We start from the raw sequence: 15,716 nt of genomic DNA, 5'->3' as shown, positions 1-15,716 counted from the left end.
ATACCAGGAGCAGACTTCCATGGTGCAGTAGTTTTACTACAGTGATCTAATGAGCAACTAGAGTGCTAACATTCAGAATTTATGGCAAATGTGTGACATACCTGGATACCTTCATGATGGAATCAAAGTAAAAAACTGAAAGCATTTCCTACTGAGGAGACTGCAGTACATGAGGAAATTAGGAAACTTCATAACAAATAAATCTCCCAAGATGGCCACCGGAGACAAAAGAGCCCAAATGTAGCCCAAAATCACCCAGATGTAGCCCAAATATAGCCCAATGACAGAAGTGTGCAAAACACTTATTATTTTGTGTTTTTGCAGTGTTATATAGTGCAGACTTGTCAGGTATTGGAGTGCTTTACATGAGCATTGGTTACATCACACAAGAACAAATTCATTTTGGTTGTAGACATGGGGAGACTAAGTGATTTGACCAGAATCACAGAATGTCGAGCTGAAGCAGAAACTTCAACCTGGTTCCCCAGTTGCAAAGTCTGCAGTTCTGGAAGTAACACCACATCCTCTCCCCTAAGTGCAACATTTAATCAAGTGGTCAACTGGATAAAAAAACATAAAGATAACAAATAATTTAAAAGTGCTTTGTCGCTATTTGAAAACTCAGACAATATGTCCTTATTTTAGTCTTTTAGAGCACTAACCATAATTTTGATGCCAATAAGACCCTCTCATATATGTAATTTCTAAAGGAAATGCTCTAGGTATTACAGTTTTGATTACATCAAGATGATGTCAGGCGTTCCACACTTTTGTAATAAATATAGAATGTTAGCAATCTAGTTGTTCATTAGGATACTGTTGAGAGGCAGAGGCCAGGGGCACGGACTCTGAAAATTGAAGGCAGGTAGGAGGGTGCAAAGGCAACAATTTACCCACACTGAGCAGGCAGGAAGGGCCGTGGAAGCACAACAGACTATGGAGGGCAGTGGAAAGGGGGGCAGGGGCAACAAACCAACAATACAGGACTTGCAAGAGAGGCTGTTGGAGGGAAGATCTATTACGGGTCAAGGAAGCTAGGGGCGGTCCCCAGATCCCCGGGAGCCACCACAGAACTGAGCAGGAGAGTGAGTCAGGGACAAAAGGGGCACCTTAATTTGAGCCGGGGTGCCTAGGAACGCTTGCTCCAAAAATGAAGAAAACAGACATATGAGACATGGAATTGGAGGCAGAATACAATGGCAGTTTAATGAGAAGATGCAACTTCAAAGGAACCGCAGAATAGAGACATAAAGTACAAAATACAGAATCCAGATAATCATACAGCTGTCATAATATTCTCTGTATCTCAATTAATGTACTGACAGAGAGAGAGAGAAAACACATCTATAAATGCATCATGAGAAACAAGTTACACCAAGGAAAATGTTACCTAGGAACACTCACGTTTACTCTTAGAGCAAGCATTCCTGCAATTACAATACAAAATCTTTTAAATGCAAAAGTAAAGAGAACAATGGTTAAACATAACATGACATTTCATATAGGTAAAATAGAATAAGATACTTCAAGCAAAGCAGAGCAAGACATTTTAAGCAAAGGAAGACAAGAGCTCCCAGCTCTTGGGGAAAACCTGCACTGCCTGTTAACCTACATACAGACGGCGAGGTAGTCCGTCGATATCTGTGGGTGCTCCCTTTTTTTATATCATTTTGTGGGCTCCTTTGCACGCTACATCTACCTACGTATGCTACCCAAAAGCTTCGTCTGCAGATTTTACCAGACATTTCGTCATTTACCCACTTAATGCTGACAATGGACTGGGTGAAAAGGTCAGTCTCTCAGGCCAATCACTTATCGTAAGTTCCATAGAGCAAGCAGAAAATAATGGGTATTGTACGGGAATTCAATATATTCATGTATAAAATCTCCTCAGTTCTCCTAACTTGACGCTCTGCGGTTGCCACTTCCTTAAAAGCGGGAAACCTGCCCAGGAAGCAAGTACCAGTCCAGGATGCAGCCTACTGTATGTCGACAGCTTCAGGGGGATGTTGAACTTTGATACCGAGCACGGAGCACTCGGGTAGGGTGGGAGCTACTAGTTTGGATCAGAAGGCCTCGCAGACCTGCCTTCAGACTGCTATACACTAAAATTGCAGAGCTATGGTCAATTTAACAAAGAGGCCTACATATTGAACAGAAGGGCCTACACAGGGGTTTTATGCTGGCTGAGTGGTAAGGATGTCTCAGGATAATTATATAGCAACACAGGACCCGCTGGTCAATTTAATACGGCCTACAAATGCAGCTGGCAGGGCAAGGACAAGGGTCTCATACTTCAGGTGTGGACAGAACGGGCCAGGGGCCCCCTGTGATACAAAATCTACCCTCCTTCAAGGCTGTGGCAATGTAATAGACCATTGTGGGCAGAAGGAAGAGGCAATGGTAGTACAACCATACATGCCAACAGACCCGATTCAGCCAGGAAACGTCCAATGTTTTTAAGCTCAAATGGGCTTTATTTGATCTGTCTCCTGTCTACAATATCCTCTTTTTCAATGTAACTCAAAGGGGAAAGTCAATACCCCAGTTTTTTTTCAAAATCTCCCTCTTACCAAGTTCAAAATGTTCGCAAGTATGGTACATTGGATCATGGAAGGAAATGGGATAGGGACATGGACTTGGATAACAGAGGACAGGAGGGACAAGGAGAGGTGCACCAAACTGACCCTGCAGGGCAGGCATCAGGGTTTGCAGCAGCACAATACACCACACAGGGCATGCAGGACGGGAGTGCAGCACAACAATCCATAGAAAGCAAGAGGGAGGGGACAGGACCATGCACATGGACAACAGAGAACAGAGGGGCAAGAGGCAATGGTAGCTAGCTGACCATAACGGACAGACAGGAGAGAAAGCTGCAGCATAACAGACCATAAAGGGCAGGAGGGACGGATCAGGGGCATTACAATGGAACAGACAAGCCAGGAGGGAGGGAGTAGGGCTGGGGGCAAGGGGGCAGGGCAGGAGCAGCAAGATAGCCATGGAGGTCAGGCAGGATGGGCACTAGAAGCAAGACACACCATGAAGAGCAACAGTGAGACTGTGATGGCATACACACAGACCATGGAGGGAAGGTGGGAGGGGGTCAGGGGCAGCTAACTGACCACACAGGGAAGGTGGGAGGGGCCATGGCAGCACAGAAGACCATGCATGGCAAGTGGGAGGGTTAGTGGCAGCACAATGGCTATGATGGGCAAGAAGGAGGGTGGAGGGGCATGCACAAAGGTCGATGGAGGATAGAAGGGAGGGTCAGGACCTGTGCACAGACAAGAAAGTTCAGGGGAAGGGACCTCACAACAGACCACACGGGGCAGGCAGGAGGAGCAGTTGCAGCACAACAGACCAGGGAGGGCAGAAGGGTGTGGCAGTACAATGGACCATGTAGGACAGGAGGAAGAGGATAGGGGCATGGCATGTGGACAGGCAGGGTGGAGGTGGCAGGGACAGGTTACAGTCATCTGACAATGCTAGGCAGGTGGGAGGGGAGTGGCAGCTCAACAGAACACTCAGAGTAGATAGGAGTGGCAGGTCCATGGGACATGGTGGGCAAAAAGGATGGAGCAGGGGCATGCACAAAGACATCGGAGGGCAGGGGGAAGTAGAATAGGGGCAGCAAGCTAAGCACAGAGTTTAAGCAGGAGGTCAATGATGGGGCATAGAATTGGGCAATGGAGGGCAGGAGGAGTGGACTGGTACATCATACTAAATTGAGGGCAGTGGCAGCACATCAGACCATGCATGGCAGGAGGGAGGAGGCTAGTCCATGGATTCACACAACAGAGGATAGGGAGGAAGGGGATGGGGCAGCAAGCTAACTGTTCAGAGAAGGCGGGTATTAGGAACTTTATTGTTTTTAAAACATTGTGTCTGTGCGAACTACTTAAAATATGAACAAGTATGCAGCATAATCTCACTTTTATTCAGGAAGAAGAGGACGTTTGTGACTGTGACTCCGGGCTCACTTGGCAGAAACACCCCCTGACCCTCCACCCCCTATCGCAAAATGTAATGCCCGTGAAAAGGGTAGGTGAACACAGTGTTATATAGAACATAGTCCTGAGAGCACGATTGAAAATGAAAACTAGATATAGTGTATGGTATAAACTATGCACCAAAAAGTGTGATATAAGATGAACCGGGCGTGAAATATAATATGCAATACATTGTGCGCAATGACAGATTCATTGGAGAGCGCGAGATAGCACAGGCACTAGCGTGTGCTATGCGATATGCGCCTTGGAGTGTAATATGCACAGGGCAGTGTTGTGTAACCTAACTAGTCTCTAAAGTTGTAATATAAAATATGTGCTGGGGAGTGTAACGTTGCATATGCACTGTGACAAAGATATGGATCCCAGATTGTAATATGTATGGCATAGCACTGTGCGTTATAACATAGGCATCGAGAAAGGCACGTTAGATGGGGCAATATAACCCGTGCAAAGACAAGTGTGGCATGACATATTCACGGGGTGGTGTTACAGTGCACATGGGCTAGAGAGTGTCATAGCATATGCACTAGCTAGTGGAATACAACACAGAGGTGTGTGGCACTCGGCAGGCAATGGTGGGTGTAACACAGCATTGGGCTCTGTCAGGAGCACGCTGTGACTCTCAAGTGATGTTCGTCCCCTTTCCAGAGAGTAAAATAAAAAGTATTACACATCCGGCAGTGGATGTGTGTTTTATTAACCGTGAGGGGGGTTTCTTGCATAGTTTTGGTCGAATTTTTGTCGAATCCCCTTTGAATGGCTTGGTGTGCATGTGTATTAAATGTGCCCGTCAATAGCTACCCATGTTTGTATAAATAAACGACAAGGGTGTCTACCAGGATTAGGCACGGTAGGGCATCAGACATGTCAGAGCTTCACTAGTGGTGTAAATACATTCCACGTGGATTCATTGCATGCATAGTCGCCTTTTAATGAATATCACGCAAATCGTCATGGTGATAGGTACGTACGGTTTGTCCAGCATGTCCTAGGTGTGTCTATAAATATATATTTTTTAAAAATAATAAAAAACAGTGGCCGGCCCTGGGGATTGGGGTCAAAAAAATATAATTAGGAGACTGGCCCTGGGGGATGGGGTCATCAGGGCCAATAAATTAGAATAAGAAGGGGAACCAAACAGCCCCCCTTCTTAAAAAACTAAAATAAATAAAAGACTGGCATCGTGCCGGAGGCCATGCCCCCTCCGTGCAGCACTCTGCAAACGCGCCCCCAACAGGCATCTCCAGTATGCGCCAGGGAGCTGCGCTGCAGCCAGGTGTTCTGAGGCCAAGCCCCTTTTTACACCTCTCTGCAACGCAGCTCTGTGGCGCTTACTGGAGGTACCTAGTGGTCTAGTTTGACCCTAGGGACCCTTAGGATTCAAGGGGACTTAATCTCTCAACTTAGAACAGCCACAGGGCGCGTTTACACAGTGGTGAAGGGAGGGGACGGGGCCTGAGGTGACGTGTGCAAACACGCACTATGGCACGTTTTAAATTGGGGATATAATTTCCCTTCAATACTGAGGGCCCCCGGGGGCTAACTAGCCCACCAAGTGCTTCCAGTAAGCGCCACTGAGCTGCATTGCAGAGAGGTGGTCCAGGCCGTGCCACTTTTTACACCTCTCTGCAACGCAGCTCTGTGGCACTTACTGGAGGTACCTAGTGGGCTAGTTGGACCCTAGGGACCCTCAGGATTCAAATGAACTTAATCTCCCAACTAAAAATGGACACAGGGCGTGTTTACACAGTGATGAATGGAGGGGACGGGGCCTGAGTTAACGTGTGCAAAAACGCCCTGTGGCCTGTTTTAAGAGGTAGTTTTAATCCCCATGCCCTATTATATACTAGGGGCTTACAGAGGAGGTCATGCTAATCACAGGGGGACCCCAACGCATAATGTTCCCTAGTGTATGTAGGTGTTTTCACTGTATTCTAAGTGTCTTTTAACATAGCACTGGCTCTAGGACTGGTTAGTCAGACTCAGTTACCACCAGTATCCGTCTGAAAAAGTTGAGGGTACAGGATGATTTTGCAACAAGGCTTCTTTCTGCTCTTCTTTTTGTTCTTTCTGCACGTTATCCTTCTTCCTGCACTTATCTTCATATTTGAGGACTTCTGTTGCTTCTTTCTGCACTTCTTTTGTTTCTTTCTGTGCATTTTTTCTTCTTTCTTCACATGTCCTATCTCTGTAGGCATAGTTAGAAATTAGCATTTAAAAAACCTTTGAAATTCACAGAAAAAAACATAGGTTTCAGGCACGTTATAGTTAGGAATTAGCATTTAAAAAACCTCAGAAATTCACTGAAAAAACCATAGGTTTCAGGGGTGTTATAGTTAGCTGGACTTTTCACTTGTACAAAACCATTGAAATTCCCCCGTTATAGTTAGTTCAGCTAACTATAACTCGCGCGCCCGCAATGCACTGCTGATGACGTCACATATTACATCACTCATGACATGGTCAGTGACATCACTCATGACATCACTGATGACATCTCAAATGACATCACTGATGACATCACTGATGACATCATCCTTGTGATAGAGTGGCAGACCTCCTCTCACCCTAATATAACCTTTGATACACACATTCAAAAATAGAGACTAAAATTTTCAAAACAATGGACATACCAATACCAGTTACAACAACCTCTTCAGTAATTCTAAGATCCACATACACATCCACTCATTCACCAACAGTCCTATACAGTCACTCATACATGTACTCACTCATCATATGTACTCATACACCTATACATTCTGTTACACAATGCCACTCATCCATAGAGTTACTCACACACATAGTCACTCATGCTAATAAAGAATCAAACATACATTTACTTGCATATACAGTTATACACACACCACCATACTTACTTCTACGGAAACTTACACATACTTAGTCTTTTAAACAATCACTTAAAGAAACACATACTTATTCATACAGGAACTCTGTCAATCTCTCACTCTCACATATACTCACCAATAGTCACATATACTAGTTTAAAACATATGTAGTTACTCATAAAGACACTATTGAGACAGTCATTCACTCACTAACACACCCATACACACACTCATCCACCCATACAGTCCTGCACACATGCTGTGTTCAACCCATACAAACAGTGAGTCACTCATTCATGCACCTATGCACTACGTAATACCCCCCACCGAACCATGCAGACACTCAGACTGATACTCAAAAAAACAACTAATAACCTATATAGACACCCATGTAGCTACTCACCAACCCATGCAGCCACTTATACACAAAGTGAGAGACTGATACAGATATTTACATATTTAAACATTACTCACTAAGCCATGTATTCACTATGATACACTTAATCAGTCAGTTACACAATCAATTTTTCAAAAACAAATCATCCATTTAGACACTTATATACCCATTTATTCTTCCATCGACCTTGAGATATACATATATAAAACATATTTAATTTTCAGAAAAACACACATTCACTGGATGATGTCATCAGTGATGTCATCAGTGATGTCATTTGAGATGTCATCAGTGATGTCATGAGTGATGTCACTGACCATGTCATGAGTGATGTAATATGTGACGTCATCAGCAGTGCATTGCGGGCGCGCGAGTTATAGTTAGCTGAACTAACTATAACGGGGGAATTTCAATGGTTTTGTACAAGTGAAAAGTCCAGCTAACTATAACACCCCTGAAACCTATGGTTTTTTCAGTGAATATATATATATATATATAATTTGCAGAATCCTTCAGTCTCACAATGAACGGTAAAGTTGCACTCAGGATAATTGTTAAAGAATGAAATGTATTGACTGACGCGTTTCAACCTCACGGTCTTTGATATGTATATATCTATATATATTATCTACTGGCGGTCGCCAGTAGATAGTTATAGTTACAACCTAGTTTCCATAGGAAATCTCAAAATTATATTTTGAATAACTTTGGCGCTGGTTGACGAATCCTCGCGAAATTTTCAAAACTAATGGGGCGCTCCGCTCAGCTCCTACCCTGAAAGTCTCGGGGTGATTCGTCAAGCGGGGGCCGAGAAAAAGGGGGGGTCCCAAAACGCGTTTTCCCCATGCATTTTTCCATAGGACCTTTAGTCGCAGCTACAGCCCGAACGGCTGAACAGAATTACATGAAATTTGGCAGAGAGGTAGCCATAAGGTCAAGGAAGTGCCTTTTGCAGGTCTGGTGTAAATCTGTTCAGTATTTCCTGAGAAAATAGCATTTAAAAGCATATCAATATCTATACGCGCGCACCGTGCGCGCACAGTGCGCGCACCCTGCCATGCGCGAGCGCAATTCTGATTGGTTGTTAGATATCGGTAAACATTCGAATCGGTCGGAACCAGGAAGTGTCGGCCGCCATTTTGTCTCTCGCAGTCTGTGGGGGTGAAAAAAAAAGGTGGAGAACGTGAAAAGGGGGCAGAGTGGACAGTTCCTGACCCCCTAGCCTTGGTCAGGGGGTCACAGAAGGACCCCCAAGGGAGAAAAAAACTATTTTTTTATTTTTTTTAAATCGCGAGGTGCGTGCACCGCGCGCGCACGGCACGCACTGCGAACCGTGGGTGCTCGGTGCGCGAAGCGCAGTGAGCGCCCACAGCGCGCGCACGGTGCGCGCACCTCGCGATTTAAAAAAAAAAAATAATAATTCACGGTGCGCGCCCGGTGAAAAACCTGGAAAAAAAAACTTAGCATTTAAAAAACCGTACAAATTCACTGAAAAAACCATAGGTTTCACACACGTTATAGTTACAAATTAGCATTTTAAAAACCTTGCAAATTCACTTAAAAAACCATAGGTTTCACACATGTTATAGTTAGCTGGACATTTCACTCGTAAAAAACCAATGAAATTCCCCCGTTATAGTTAGTGCAGGCAACTATAACTCACGCGACCGCAATCCTCTGCTGATGACGTCAGATATTACATCACTGATGACATATGTGTCTTTATGAAAAATAAATATTTGTAATATATGTATAGCTAAAGATTAATGGAAGAAGACCTGGGTAAATAAGTGTCTAAATACAGTGATGTAATATCTGACGTCATCAGCAGAGGATACTATTTCCAATTTTTAAATCTGGCAGGCTCGTAGAGAGAGAGCTGTGGCCCGACGGCTCGCAGCGGGAGAGCTGCGGGCCGGCTCGCAGAGGAACAGCTGCGGGCCGACTGTTATAGGGAAAAGTGCGAGCTGTCCGCTTGCAAAGGGATAGCTGCGGGACGGTGAAGTGGGGAGAGGGAGCGTGAAGGGGGTATCTCGCAGAGAGAGATAGCGGCAATATATTTCCAGTCTTGGCTTGCAGAGGTACGACTGCGGGCCCGAGGACTCGCACACGAAGAGCTGCGAGCCCGACCGGTGGTTCGCGGAGAGAGAGTTGCGGGCCCGAGAAGGTTGTTGGGGGCTATGCTTCAGAGAGCTGTGGTCTAACTCGCACAGAGAGAGCAACGGGTTGACAGGCCTGCTAGCAGACACACAGCTACGAGATAATGGGCTGGCTCGCAGAGGTGGAGCTGCGGGCCCGACGGCTCACAGACGCAGAGCTGCGAGCCGACGGACTAGCTTCTAAAGGCATAGCTGCTAGCTGGTGATGTTGGAATAGGGTGCGTGAAAGGGGTATCTCGCACAGACAGAGTTCCGGTATGTTTTCAGAGTTGCCTCGCATAGGTAGAACTACGAACTCGATGTCTTGTAGGCGGAGAGATGCGAGCTGACGTGGACTGAATCACAAAATGGCTGCCAACAGTTCCTAGTTTCAACAGTTCGCACCCAGGTTCGCAGAGGGAGAGCTGCGGCCCGTGGGCTCGACTCGCAGAGGGAGAGCTACGGGCCGTCCGCTCGCAAAGGCACAGCAGTGGAAATTAAGTGAGGTATTGCCTAGAGTCTGATACTGCTAAGGTGAGCTGGTGCGGGAGTCGGGGATTAAAGCGTGAGCACAAATTGTGTGTCTTATGCTGTGAAGTCATGTGCCGTGGCCCCTGCGCTACACCTGTGAAAGTAGTGTCAGCATGTGTTTATACCTACTAGGACAAACTACTGAACCGTACTGGTCTGAAAGTCCTGGGGTACGGGAAATATGTGAGGTATTGTGTACAGTCTCATGCTGCTAAGCTGAGCTGCTGTCGGACTCGGGGATGAAAGCGTAAGTCCAAAGAGACTGTCATATGCTGTGAAGTCATGTGCTCTGGCCGCTGTGCCACATCTGTCGAAGTGGTGTCAGTATGTAGTTATACCTACTCGGAGGAACTTTTGTTTAGAACATTGTAACTTGTGTATGGTGCTTAGGGGGTGTTATACAGGGAGTGCGAAGGTAAATTTGCGCGTATCAAATCAATTCGGTATTTGTAAAGCGCAAACTACTCTCCCCTTTGGGGGAGTAGAGGTGGTGATCAAAGCGAGAGCTCTGTGCTGCAAAGTCGGATGGTCTGGCTGCTGCATCACAGCTGTGTGAAGAATACATTTTGGTGAGGGTGCGGGAGTTGCCATTACCTGGCCCTAAAATAGTGGGCCTAAGTTGTCAGTTATAGGGTGGCTCTAAAAAGAGCCTTTGTGTTGATTAGTTGGAGCTACATATAAGTGCGGATGCACAGCTTCAAGTTCTTCAGGAAAACTCGATTTCCGTGATCTGGGAAGTGTACTCCATCACTTCTATAGATATCAGCCATATCAAAATGTATGTTGTTGTAGATGGTTTTGTGGTCTCTGTGGTATGCAGACACAGCTTTGTTGAGTTTCTTCCTAGATTTTTCAATCTGAGGACACCACGTGTCGCCGGTCTTCCACACTGTAGGCCGGAGGCAACGGTCAGCAAAGGCCCACAGGCAGGTGACGTTGACTTGAGCTGCACAGATTGCGAACATTTGGCCTTCTTAACCCATTATAGTCTCTTACACACTTTGCGTCGCTACTAATGTTGAATTGTGAATCATGTAACTCCAGTGTAGGGCGGAGGCAGCAGTCAGGATGGGCGCACAGGCACGTGACGTTGAGTTGAGCTGCACAGTTAGTGGCACCTGGAGTACTCAGCGTGTGCGCACCCTGCGATGAGACGTGGTCCCGGCGGGCCGCACTGGGAGCAACATGTCTTGCGAACTGGACTGCGATATCTGCAATCGCCCCTACATCTGAATTGTGAGCCCTGCTGCCCGTAGTGTAGATCGAAGGCAGTAGTCGGTACAGGCATAAGTCTGTGGTGCTGTGCCGCTGGGTTCGCGGGGGCCCTGTTTTGAGGAGGCCTGCGGTTATGGAGGCTGCCATTTGCCAGGGTGAGGGCTGACGTTCTGACAGACTCGTTGGTCTTCCCACAAGTGAACCACGCCTAGGGCCTGGTCTATTTATTCATACTCCTACGCTGGAGTGGCGTACGTTGGAGTAGCCCACTCCCCTTCCGCTTTCAGTGGGGGACAACACAGCTACATGACCGAGATCTTCCCCACTGCCTGAGGTAACATGGTTGCGTCCACTGTGCACTACAGTACAAGTATCAATAGTATATCTCCACATGGAGAGGTTTGTGCTTTGCATAGTGAGGTTTGTGCAGCACATGAGTGTTACACTTGGCATTGTGTGCTTTATCAGTGATGGGTGACTTGCCTCCTTCATATATAGTTGGTTGCTCATCTCCCAACATTCAGCTATTGTGTGGCTGAGGGGCATGGAATTTTGGGAAGGTCTGTTTTGTTTTGTGCTGCCTCGGTGGTAGTTGGGGGGGGGGGGGCGGATGGTCCGGGGGGGGAGGTTCTGGTGGTGGTGGGGCTGGGTGTTGTGAAGTTGTTGGGTGTTGGAGCTGCATGATCAGTAGCTGTATCACATGTTGGTCTTTAGATGTGGCTGTGAGTTGGGTCTAAATAGTGGAGTAGATACTCGACCTCCTTACACCAGTTAAAGGTTGATGTTAATTTGTTACTGCTAACTCGGCTTATCGCCTGCTTTGTGGATCGCATTGCAGATTTGGCTGGTTGTTGAAAATATGGGGAAGTGGTGTTTTCGTGTTTTTTTTGCACGGGAACGCCTACTGTGCATTTCATTAGCGTTAGATGTGGCTCTTGTTTGTGGCGATTTTGTTAGTGTAAGGTATTGATGGAAGAGTGGTGAGATTTCAGTTTTCACCAAGTTGAGAATGGGATGATCTTTAAAAAACACAGAAAAAAAGATAGGTTTAATGAACGTTATAAATAGAAATTAGCATTTAAAAAACCTTTGAAATTCACTGAAAAAACCATAGGTTTCAAGCACGTTACAGTTAGAAATTAGCATTTAAAAAACCTTTGAAATTCACTGAAAAAACCATAGGTTTCAGGCACGTTATAGTTGGGAATTAGCATTTAAAAAAACCTTAGAAATTCACAGAAAAAAACATAGGTTTCAGGGACGTTATAGTTAGGAATTAGCATTTAAAAAACCTTTGAAATTCACTGAAAAAACCATAGGTTTCAGGGACGTTATAATTAGTAATTAGCATTTTAAAAAAACCTTAGAAATTCACTGAAAAAACCATAGGTTTCAAGGACGTTATAGTTAGTTGGACATTTGACATAAAACCAGAGAAATTCACCTGTTATAGTTAGTTGAGCTAACTATAACTCGTGCCCCCGCAATGCACTGCTGATGACGTCACATATTACATCACTCATGACATGGTCAGTGACATCACTGATGACATCACTGATGACATCTCAAATGACATCACTGATGGCATCATCCACGTGAAAATCAGATGCACCTGATCAGACCCTAGAATAACACTTGATACACCCAGTCTAAAATACAGACTATCATTTTCAAAACCGTGAACACACCAATACCAGTTAGTGCATATCCACTCTCTAATTTATAGGTGTACACACATACATCCATTCACCTATACACTCACTCATACATACAGTCAGCCATCAATACAGCATTATCATATCCAGTCACATATCTATACAGACACTCAGACACTGCCTCTCATTCTTAGAGTTATTTACACGCCTAGTCAGTAATGGAAATAATCAATAACACTTTTATTTACTCACCTGTACAGTTATACACATACCACGTCACTTATTTAAACATATACTCACACATACTTACACTCTAATACAATAACTAATACAAGGACACACTGATCCATACAGGCACTCTCACAATCACTCATTCTCACATATAGTCATTTATATAGTCCAACACTCATATATACTGCCTTTCGCATATGGAGTTACTCACATGTACCACTGAGGCATCCATTCACTCACCGAGACACTCATACACACACTCACTCAGCCATACAGACCTTCACAGATACAGACTTGAACACATATATCTAGTGAATTAGCCACTCACACATCTATGCAGAGAGTCACCGATGCAGACACTCAGGTACTCATACAGGTACTCAGACAAGCAATGAATAGCTCATATAGATCCTCATTTAATTGCTAACCAAACCATGGAACTGCTTACACACCAACTAACAACCTAAACTGTGTGAATGCCTATATCAGTCGCTAACACATGCATTAAGCAAGACACAATTCATTAGTCACTTATACAGTTAGTGATACACCTACGTAATCATCCATGCTGAGTCTTATACACTCATTCATTCTTTAACACACATTCACTGGATGATGTCATCAGTGATGGCATTTGAGATGTCATCAGTGATGTCATCAGTGATGTCACTGACCATGTCATGAGTGATGTAATATGTGACGTCATCAGCAGTGCATTGTGGGGGTGCAAGTTATAGTTAGCTCAACTAACTATAACAGGCGAATTCCTCTGGTTTTATATGAGTCAAATGTCCAACTAACTATAACGTCCCTGTATGTATATATATATATATATATATATATCTCCCCGTGGGGTTGAAACGCGTCAGACAATAAATTTCATTCTTTAACAATTATCCTGAGTGCGACTTTACCTTTCGTTATGAGACTGAAGGATTCTGCAAATATATATATATATCTTAGCTACAATAAAATGTATGTCTGAATTGAGATCCGCCGAGAAAACGTTTCGCAGTGAGGAAACATGCTTAACTTGGAGTGCAGGATCATTTTTACAGCTTTGTAGTTTATAGACTAATAAGCTCCTTGCAACAAGTGCTTTGGAAGCCGAATATTCTCATCTTTGGAGTTCTGCATTTTGCACATTGGCAGAATTTTTGGTTTGCGTTTTTTAAACTGTAAAACAGCATCCCGTGCTATTAATATTAAGGAGATCAAAATTCAATTTAGATGTATATTCTTACTTTTCTGTGTCCTTTGTTTGCACTCTGCAGATGCATTGTTCAGGAATGATGTGGCACCCAGAAGTTCCAACTCAGCTGGTTCTCTCATCCGAAGATGATCGCATGCCTGTCATTCAGATGTGGGACCTCCGATTTGCGACCTCTCCTTTGAAGGTCCTTGAGAGCCACACAAGGTAAGAAATTTTGGACTCAGTCCTTACCTTTGGGGGATGTTCAGGCAGTAGAAAGTGAGCAGGCACATTGTTGACGACCTTTGGGTTGGTTCCAACTGCCAGAGCCTTGGGCACATTCTGGACACCATTAAAACAGAGTTGTTTTGCAAATCTAAGCTTTATGTTTTGAGATATTAATATGGCGTTGCGTTAAATGGCATGCTGTTTATGGGAATGCTTTCAATATGCCTTTCTTTCTCTGAAAGTTAAATGTGGATAAAAAAGTTGTTTTTGTGCTAATAAGTAATTTGCAGTTCAGTTATTGGGAGTAGGATCTTGATATTAGTTGATATGCGTATAAATGTTGTACTGTACAGAGGAACATGTATTAATTTAAATATACAATAGAATCAGAGTTAATTTTCTGGTTAGGAAATGTTCTGGGTTAACCAATGTTCCTTTCCTCTTTTTTCAAGGGGAGTTTTATCAATTTCTTGGTGCCAAGCAGACCCAGAGCTGCTTCTTAGTAGTGCCAAAGACAACCGCATCCTGTGTTGGAACCCAAACATTGGTGAGGTAAGTTACATGTAAGGACGCCACTATTTGACTGTAAGGTCCTGTGCGTGGTAATGGACATGCATCCATCCCAGAAGGCCCAACTGTACTCATGTCTGGATCCCTAATGCTGATTATCTGATAGAGACATCTAGCTGCAGATTCCTTATCTTAAAATTCTCCCCAGGTGCCAGAATGGATCCGTAAATAATTTTCAGCAGTGCTTTGCTAGAGGGTTCCACGTGACTCCGTAGTGACGTTGACCATGGGATTATTTATTTATTATTATTAGGAGCTTATAAAGCGCACTTATACCCAAGGGTGTCCTGGCGATGTGACGTTGACAGAGTCCTTATATAGCCCCTTCCAACGTGCTGGTGTCATTTTCTTCTTTTCCGCGCTATCAATGCAGATCGGGTGGAACAGTGTGCTTTTAAACAATCTCTCATGCTTAGGGTTCAAGACTTGTGAGTCCTGTCGTCGACAAATGTCTGCCAACCTCAGTCTCCTTCATGCTCCGCGGACCACCCGCCGGCCTTTTCCTGGAGCCGGTCTCTTGGACGTCACTCTCCATTGACGTCCCGAGCTAATTCACAACGCGGGCGGTCGAAAGTTGCGGCACCCTGTACTTCGCCACATAAGGCCTCTTCCCAATCTTCGGTTGAAGAGTTGGTGCACAAGTCTACCCTGCGCCTCCCTACCTTCCGTGGAGCTAAAGTGACTGACCCAGATGCAA

At 44.8% G+C, this 15,716-nt stretch overlaps 1 protein-coding gene across 2 annotated transcripts in view; it reads left to right on the top strand.

Moving 5' to 3' along the window:
• SEC31B (SEC31 homolog B, COPII component) overlaps window positions 1-15,716 on the top strand; it is a 1,155,786-nt gene that overhangs the window by 289,414 nt on the left and 850,656 nt on the right. For both annotated transcript variants that reach the window (XM_085603885.1, XM_085603887.1), the window contains exons 7-8: window positions 14,304-14,446; window positions 14,902-15,001. In XM_085603885.1, the coding sequence (XP_085460011.1) occupies window positions 14,304-14,446; window positions 14,902-15,001 (243 nt within the window). The remainder of the gene's footprint in view (window positions 1-14,303; window positions 14,447-14,901; window positions 15,002-15,716) is intronic.

Source organism: Triturus cristatus, chromosome 1_2 (genome assembly GCF_964204655.1).
Source record: "Triturus cristatus chromosome 1_2, aTriCri1.1, whole genome shotgun sequence".
NCBI classification, from domain to species: Eukaryota; Metazoa; Chordata; class Amphibia; order Caudata; family Salamandridae; genus Triturus; species Triturus cristatus.
The sequence above is the reverse complement of the archived record's forward strand: the minus strand, read 5'-3'. Positions and strand labels throughout refer to the sequence as shown.